Source organism: Lactuca sativa, chromosome 3, assembly GCF_002870075.4.
Source record: "Lactuca sativa cultivar Salinas chromosome 3, Lsat_Salinas_v11, whole genome shotgun sequence".
NCBI classification, from domain to species: Eukaryota; Viridiplantae; Streptophyta; class Magnoliopsida; order Asterales; family Asteraceae; genus Lactuca; species Lactuca sativa.
This window is the reverse complement of record NC_056625.2, coordinates 25,458,356-25,467,608: the sequence shown is the minus strand read 5'-3', so window position 1 is coordinate 25,467,608 and position 9,253 is coordinate 25,458,356. Positions and strand designations below refer to the sequence as shown.

Sequence of the window (9,253 nt, the reverse complement as noted above, 5' to 3'; positions counted from 1 at the left end):
ATTATTTTTCGTCACTATTTTTATAAGATTAAATGATTTTGTTAAAATCGCAACACTTCGTACGGACTCCGTTTTTGACATTCTTTTTCTCAAAATTCTTATCTTAAATAGAACTATAATTGTCCTTTTAGTGAATTTAGATAAAAGTGAATCATTCTCTGCGTAGCTTTAATGTTACATATTCCTTGTACGCGGCTAACTTTTATATCTTATAAAAATCATATCTAATTCATACGGAGTTGGATTTCTACGAAATTTATATTTTCGGGATTGGGACGACGTGTACTTTCTCTCTCTCTCTCTCTCTCTCTCTCTCTCTCTCTATATATATATATATATATATATATATATATATAAGTTTTGGTGCACTTATTTCTACGATTTACGGACAATTCGATTGCTTTTTCCTAATTTTCTTAATATGAAACTTATATTATATCTTAAACGTCTAGCCCGATTTTGTGAGCGTTACAATTATCTCCCCTTAAGACGATTACGTCCCATAATCATCAACAAAACAGGACATGTATATGACTTCACACGCTACTTTTCTATCCTAGGTGGTAATCGTAACTCTTATGTCTTTTCTGTTGACGGTGCTAAATTCTTACATTTGATCTTCCTTTTAAATTCGATCTTTATTGGAGACTACTGCTAGACTTAACCTAAATTTAAGGTCCTTACTTAGACTACCTTAGCATACCGATGGGTCATGTTCTAATGACCTCTCATCGTATGATGCAACGGTTAGAATCAGGTCTCTTTGAGTTTGACTCAAGCGTGAAAGATACATTCCTTCATGTTCTAATGTGATATAATCGCATTCTATCATGTAGTACTTCAAACTATAGTCTGCTTAATGTTAACGGAAAAAGCGATACATCTACTGATTATTTTGATTATATTTTCCTTTAATCTAAAGTCGGATGCTACGTCTTACTTCGTATATTAGTCGGACTCGATTTGCTTTGACTACTAGGGTCAGAATAGAAATCGTCTACTTGAAGGAAATGTTTGGAACGGGAAACTCACAATAATACAACGCCGCATTCTTCGAAGATTGAGAAACAAGACGAGATCTATTAAAAGAATGATTTATTCTCGAAAAAATCTGAATAGTTATCACTAAAACAAAGGATATAACAAATCGTAGTTGTGTGGTGTTTTGACACGTCATACTGTTTAATTTGAACTTGTAGTTGATTTGTGTGGTTGGGCATATTTCATACTTTACATGTTTGGTCCTTCAATTTAACTTTAATATCATTTCTTACCTCTTAAGTACGCCTTATGTATAATTCCTTTCATATGTTTGGTCCTTTATTGTTTCTTTTTTCCTATAGAAATATCATTGGGTTAACAAATAAATATTAAACATGGACAAGACAATAATATCTGAAATACAAAACAACGAACTTAGACATTGCTTTTGATATATAACTATACAAAAAATATAAAATGATAAAGAATAAAAAAACAAAGATTCGGAAAAGAAGTTTGAACCGGATTAGTCAATTACGACCAAAATCACATGGGTGGTGTCTTTTTCAAATCTAGTTTGCTAGATTTCTAATTGAATGAGCATATGACAATGTATGTCCATTTTGATTTTGAAACGTCAATAATAAAACAAAATGAAAAGAAACATCTCAACAAAAAAAAAGTTCTAACACATATACTTATTTAACTATAAGAATATTACTTTCATTCCTAAAAATTATTTTTCCAATAATTTACCCAGAACATTCTTTTCTGCAAGCAATAATGAGATAATCATATGTAGGGATGGCAAAAAAGCCCGAACCCGATGGGGAAACCCGAAACCCGATCATTTCGGGTCGGGTAACGGGTCGTTATCGGGTTTTTTATCGGGTTCGGGGCAGGGAGTGGGTTATCCTCGCCCCGACCCGCCCCGCCCCGATTTTATATATATATATATATATATATATATATATATATATATATATATATATATATATATATATATATATATATATATATATATATATAATGCTCAAAAATTTTTGCTGTTAATTGTATGCGTTCAAATATAAAATACTTATTGTGGACAAATTTTTTAGTTATTAACAATCTGGTGTTAATGATCATTTTTATGTGTTTTGACGTATTAAACAAAACTTAAATCAAATAATTTTTAATATAACGTCCAGTTTATTTTATTAAAGTGATGCATCATGTTTTTAATTTAAAAGAGTTGCTAGAACATGTATATTTTATAAGACATTGGGGTACCCTAAAAGAGAATAAAGATTTCGTTATCAATTGTTGTAAACCCGATAAGATACCCGAAACCCGATGGGGAAACCCGAAACCCAATGGGGCGCCCCGATAAGATACCCGAAAGTTATCGGGGCGGGTTTAGGAATCCATGCCCCGCCCCGAACCCGCCCCATTGCCATTCCTAATCATATGGATATATCTTTTACTCAGAATGAAAGAATCATGTGTAATTTTTAAAGTCGATTAACTAAATCCAAAACAAATGGTCACGAAGGGATGGGTTTTGTAATTTTATTTAGTTTGACATGGATAAAATCCACAATCTTTGCAAACAAAATATATTTCTATTTATTTAAAAAAAACTATTTCCACATTGAACAATTATGAAGGAAATTTAGAAGTCCACAACAAAATCGGTTATCTAATTGAGGCCCAAATCTATCCAAAATTTAAATATTTTTTAATAGTTTCTTTCTACTTTTGTTCCTGTCTACGTGAAATGATGACAAATGTTATATTTTGATAAAATTAATTATATTTTAGGATACTTGTCATCATTTCAAATGGTTAGGAAGATAATTAGAAAGAAAATCTACGTGAAATGATGACAAATGTTATATTTTGATAAAATTAATTATATTTTAGGATACTTGTCATCATTTCAAATGGTTAGGAAGATAATTAGAAAGAAAAATAGAAGAATATTTAATTTCTCGAATCTAAATTACAACAAGGGAGGACTAAAAATGTTCTTTTTAGACACCAGTTCAGTCTGATGTGATCAGTCTGATGTGATCTGATTGGATTTAATCAGATCAAATTCTTCACATTGGAAACTAGATTAGAACCGAAATAATTGAACGGTTAAAGGACAAAATCAGGGAAACCCATTTAAAATCATAGTAGAAAATTATATTGATTCACGTTACCAAACCAGTTTATAAATGATTGAACCGGTTTAAAAAGATGTGTTAGGCACCTCTTTCATGTGTTTCAGATTGGGCTCTAGCCCATATTGGTTACTTATAAAAGTTGGGCCTTTTGGGTTATTCTAAAGTGTGATATGTAATAACTAATAAGTTTTATATTGATTCCCCTAAACAAACCAGATAATGTTTAATGGAGTCATCATAACCACAAACACAAAACCCACATTCTTCATCTGTTTCTGCAGAATTGAAACCTTCAAGAATGTCAGACAACCCAAAGAAAACCCTAATCTTCTGTTATGGCACTCTAAAACAAGATTTCGCTAATCATTTCTTAATGCAGGACTTAATTTCCCACAACGACTGTGATTTCATCGGCGCTTATGTCACCAACAACAACCTCCCGCTCGTTATCGGTCCTTACGGCGTCCCTTTCCTTCTCAACCTCCCGGGATCAAGTCGACACCGTGTCAGGGGAGAGCTCTACTCCGTCTCGGATTCTGGTCTCCGACGCTTGGATGAACTCGAAGGAATTACGCTTGGCCACTACGAGAGGCTTCCGATCACTTTGACACCGAAAAATGGTGGAGATTCTGCGGTGGTGGAGGCGGAGGCGTATTACGCTCACCGGAGTTTCGCGGAGGAGATGTGGCGGAAGAGTGGCGAGGAAGGGTATGATGCTTATACTGTGGAATTGGGGATGAATTATGTGAGGAAGGATTTGAGGCCAAAAGATCGGAGTTTGCGTGATGAGATTGCGTTGTTTGTTCATCGGATTGATTGAATAGTTGGAGGTTTGATTCAACTCTGTTGGAAATCTTGATTGTGGCATGCCATCATATCATATGTAACTTCTAAAGCCATTGAATCACAAGATCGAGTTACAGACGTAGAAAACAAGAAAATATCACAAATTAATAAAATTTATAGACAAATTATCAACTCGATTACTGGTTTTACAGTTTCAGTGAAAATTTTATGATTTGAATACGTGTTATGATGACTTTTGTATTTATTGTTAAATTTTGGTCATTCCGACACCACCGTCATTCCAACTGGGCCGAGCAGCTGTAAGCCCAATGTAAAATAAAAAATATAGGCCCAGGACCAAATTCCTTTGAAGAATTCTTTTTGTAACCATTAAGTAGGCCTGATAATGGAGCGGGTTTTGATCCTGATCCGATCCAAATCTTTAACAATTTTACGGGTTTGGAGCATAGTTTTTTATCCATTTACCCGTTAACGACCCGTACCCGTTAATCTTTTTATTAAAAGGGTCGGGTATGGATCATCATCGATCCGCTCCATATAAATTTTAGAATTATACATTTATATTTTATATTTCCTAAGTTTTATTTTAAATTCCAATCGAAAGTCCAAAGACTAAACTGGTTTTACATAAGACTCGAGGATTCAACTTCTAGACTTCCAGTCTTCTCCCAAAAATCATGATGTCATTTTATTTATATTTCATTAGATAATCACCAATTTCATTTATAAATCAATAAATTCATTTATCAATCGGAATAAAGTTTGTAATTGCTATTCTCTGTCAATGCAATGGAGGGTCAAAAAACAATCGGAAGTAACTACAATAATGATTTTAATTCTAATCGAAACTCTTCGAGTACATAATGTGTTTTCTAAATCAACATTTGTTCTATTTAACAAATGTTATTTTATGATTTAAGTAAAATGAATTTGATTATTCAAAAAACCTACGCGTTACGGCGGGTTTGGATATCTGCTGATTCGGTGGATAAGGATATGAGTTTGATTATTCAAAACCATGCGGTTTCTGGAGCGGGTTTGGATCGAGTTTTGGAATTTGTTAAAAAGGTTTGGATTAAGGTCGATTCGTTTCAAATCCGCCCCATTGTCAGGTCTACCATTAAGACTTTATTTAAGAAAACACTATTAAGACTCCTGGTATTGAAAACACTATAGGACTATGAGGCTGATATTATTGAAACTTGACAAGATAAGCTCAGCCGTATGTCATATTTGTATCGTTCTCATCAAATGTAAACTTTTTTATTAAAATTAAGAAACTTGGTTATTTTACGTAAAATGTTTGGTGTATTTTTGGTAAGACAATATATACTTGTAAACATCATATTATTATTGTTTTTGAAGCCAATATCAAATTAATCATTTTCATACAAACACCAATATTTCAGAGAAACACTAGTCTACCATCTTTATATAACAAACAAAATTTTCATTTTCATTCCTCATTCAAAAGGCGTTCCATGGTTGCGCCAAGGCGTGTCTCTAATGTCCCAAAAATCCTTGTGGCGGTGTTGTTAGGTATGAAATGCGCCAATGTTTATTGAAGTGTGCCATAATGCATTATTATAGTAACTTTTTAAAGTTGTATTTTAATTTCTTTTCTTATGCATTTTTTTATCTTGAGGGTGAAACGCTGGTTTTTATTAACTTTTTTATATTAATTGCTGATATAAATACACCAACGAGCTTATGGCTTACCTTGAATTTGAGCAGAGCAAATACAGCCGACAAAGGCGTTGTCGAATCTGGAACTCAATGAATGTGCCAAAATATCCTGCCATATTGTTAAAATAATAATATTTATTATTGCAAGATTCACATTAAAATAATTTTTCATAATCAGGGTATGAATGGTAGATTATTAAAGTATATATGTGAGTGTTTTTTAGTGCAGGGTTTGTTTTGTCATTATTTACTTCTTCAGCAGCTACAACTCGCTTTCTATATTCTTACATGGAAGTGTGGATCTTTTACCGGGTTTGGTTCGAGTTACACCGGACTTGAAGTGGAAAATTAACTCGATGTATATAATGGTTATTGAAGGTGTATTTTCGACAAATCTCATTCGTGCATCGAAAGTTTACTCTTAGTTTGCTCTCGTTTCTTCCAACTCGCTTTAGGGTTTTTACATTCGTCGTTCTGTTCAGTTGTTCTTAGATTTGTAATGGTGTTTTGGTCTTGTGTCTTTGTTTATGTATGAGTGTGAGTGTATTTGTAGACGAGGTTTCAGTTGTAAGTACCTGAAAACCAATTGAATCTTATTTTTCATAAATAAAAGATCTGTTGATGTTGTGATAGTTTTATGTTTGTGAAGACATATACCTGGCGACCACAACTCTACCACGGATTGTGTGAAGACATATACTTGGCGACCACGGATCTGTTGATGTTGTGATAGTTGATTTTGTGATAGTTTTATGTTTGTGAAGACATATAACTGGCGACCACGGATCGTGTGCCCCTTATAACTCCACTTAAAACAAACACATGAAAAGGGGAAAATATTATGTACGTATTCACTAGAAGCATTTCATAGGATATTATGATGTATCGGGTATGTTATTTATAATTCTAATTTCCATGTTTATTTCAGGATTCCTTTTCATGTATTTCAAAACCAAAAAAATATGTTGGATATGAAAATGCTACTTAGGAATTAGAGGAACTTGTTCGAAATGGAGTACCTTTTGTAGTTAAATAGGTATCTTGTATGTGTTATGTAGTTGTTAGGTAAAAAACACGCATGAATTTAAAGTAACACTCTAATTCTGAAATTATATTGTTTTTCAGTCACACCAATCCACTATGTTACCTTCGTCACCGACATATTCAGAATTTAAATTGGCACCCATAGAGGCCAGACACCGTAATATTGTTGACAACATTGTGTTGAACTTCATTTCTCAGTTTAAAGATTCACACAGCTGCTCACACAACATTCAGGTATTGTTCCCTACCTCAAAACTTGAGGATGTGTATGTCACAGATCTTGATTATTTTGTATGGCGATACAAGGGAGTTTATAACTTAATAGACCAAACTGAAGTCGCATGTGTGCCGCTTATATATCTAGAGGTGCAAGTTGTATTGACTGATAGTGCCATAAACTTAAATGAAAGTTACATGGACCTATCTTATCTTCACTACATGCAAAATACTACCAGAACTTCACAATTCCTTGATGAGCTAATGTAACGTCCCAAAATTTAAGACTAGAAATTCATTTTTAATTTAATAAAACGGTAGTCCAAAACAATGTTATACAACCAAGATAGACCAAAGTATATCACTACATCACAAAATATCAGAGTAAGTCACAAAATGTGGAATAAAGTGGTGCGTGCCTTGCAAGCATCCCAGACTCTTTCCTTCTGAACCAGAAGTACCTGAAACATAAACTGAAAACCATAAACACAAATCTTAGTGAGTTTCCCGCAAAAGACCACATACCACACATATCAAAACATATAACGGGCCCCGCCCGAACACTGTAATAGGCCCCGCCCTAACTCGCATAATGGGCCCCGCCCACTGAGTATACCTCGCCTTAACTCTCATAATGGGCCCCACATACTTAGTATAAAGGGTCTCGCCCTACCTCGAACAACAAGCCCCGCCCAACATACAAAAATACAGGTATAAAAATAAAAGCATACAAAATACCCATTGGGCCCTGGTCACTAAGCATACAAACATATACACATGCAAGAATCACACATATATCTAGCACCCCAACATAATAAACCATGGGTACGTTGAAATTGGTGCCTTTGACCCACTAAACATTGTAACAGCCCGGAAATCCAGATATTGATATAATTATGATTTTGGGTGTTTTAAGAGAGGACTCGGCGAGTTGGAGCTTAGACTCGCCGAGTAGGGTCGTAGATCTGGTCGCGGGTTCGCGACTGGACTCGACGAGTCCGGATATGGACTCGGCGAGTCCACGCTGTTTAGCGAAACCCTAACCGTTCAGGTTTGGGACGTATATGAAGGACTTTATGGCCGTCATTGTTCACTCTAGCCTTCTGAGAGAAACCCTAAATTGATTGTGAGCGTCTGGAGCAAGGTTGAAGGCCATTGTTGATTTTGGAAGAGTTATTGTGCAAGGAAGAGAAGGCTTGATTAAGGGAGCAGCAAGGGAAGTCACGTTCTGAGGATTGGGGACACAGAGAGTACATCATCCAGGTAAGAATTCGAGTATACTCTGCTATGGTGATGTGTTTAGAGAATTAGGGTTTATGGAACCCCTTTTGTGGCTAGATTGAATGTTACCCTGGTCCCCCAAACGATTGTAACCCTGTATTGGGACCTTTGGAGGTCCAGAATGTCCCATGCCTGTGCATTTTGGGAATTGATGAAGGTTTTGGATTGGAATCCTTATGCCTTAGGTCAATATGTAAATTATAAGTCTTGGGGTGTATCATGAGCACCAAAATGAGGACCTTACGTGATGGATCAGTTTAGGAAGGCCAGACCTATGAATGGTCGGAGCAGTTCTGACCTTAGAAAGCAGTTTGAGCGGTTGCATGGCATGGACTCGCCGAGTCCGATGAACAGACTCAACGAGTAGCTTGAAGATTAACTGGGACTCGTCGAGTCGTTCTTCAGACTCGGCGAGTTGAGTCGGGGTGGCCCCGCGATTCTTCCAGGAGGAACTCGTCGAGTAAAAAGGGGATACTCGACGTGTAGAAAGGGAATCTTAAGGAATCGGAGTTAAGGGCGAGTGGACTCAGAGTGGTTGAACTCGGCGAGTCTTGGGGTGACTCGGCGAGTTAGGTCGCGGGTTGAGTGAAGTTCTGAGTATGGGGACTCGGCGAGTAGGGTCAGTCAGGGGTTGACTTTGACCTTGTCTTTGACCAAGGGTTGACCAGTGGTTCCAGGGGTATTTTGGTAATTGTTGATTACTGTTGAGTTCAGTGCATTGGTGGCTGTCCAGAGGTGGAGATCGTATCAGTGATCGGAGCAGCTTGAGCTATCTGTTCAGTCGGCAGTTTCGAGGTGAGTTATCCTCACTATATCGCTAGGGTTTATGGCACCAATGCCAACCCTTTTATCGGATGGAAATCCGGGTAGTTGTCAGTTGTTATATGTTATGGGCCGGAAGGCAATACATGTTATGGGCCGGAAGGCATTACTATGTGGACCGGAAGGTCATGGCCTGGAAAGGCGTATGTGCGTAATTAGTATATTGACTGATTCCTATGATTATGTTATGCTAGTGACGGGTTAGTCCGGTATCTTGATTAGAGTAATGCTACGTTATGTGATCTGTTGATCAATTGCTAACT

General features: G+C 36.1%; 1 protein-coding gene across 1 annotated transcript; it reads left to right on the top strand.

Moving 5' to 3' along the window:
- Positions 1 to 3,299: 3,299 nt before the first annotated feature.
- On the top strand, positions 3,300 to 4,160 carry LOC111884173 (putative gamma-glutamylcyclotransferase At3g02910). The gene has a single exon (XM_023880498.2). The coding sequence runs from the start codon at positions 3,433 to 3,435 to the stop codon at positions 3,952 to 3,954; it is 522 nt and encodes a 173-aa protein (XP_023736266.1). The 5' UTR covers positions 3,300 to 3,432; the 3' UTR covers positions 3,955 to 4,160.
- Positions 4,161 to 9,253: the final 5,093 nt, after the last annotated feature.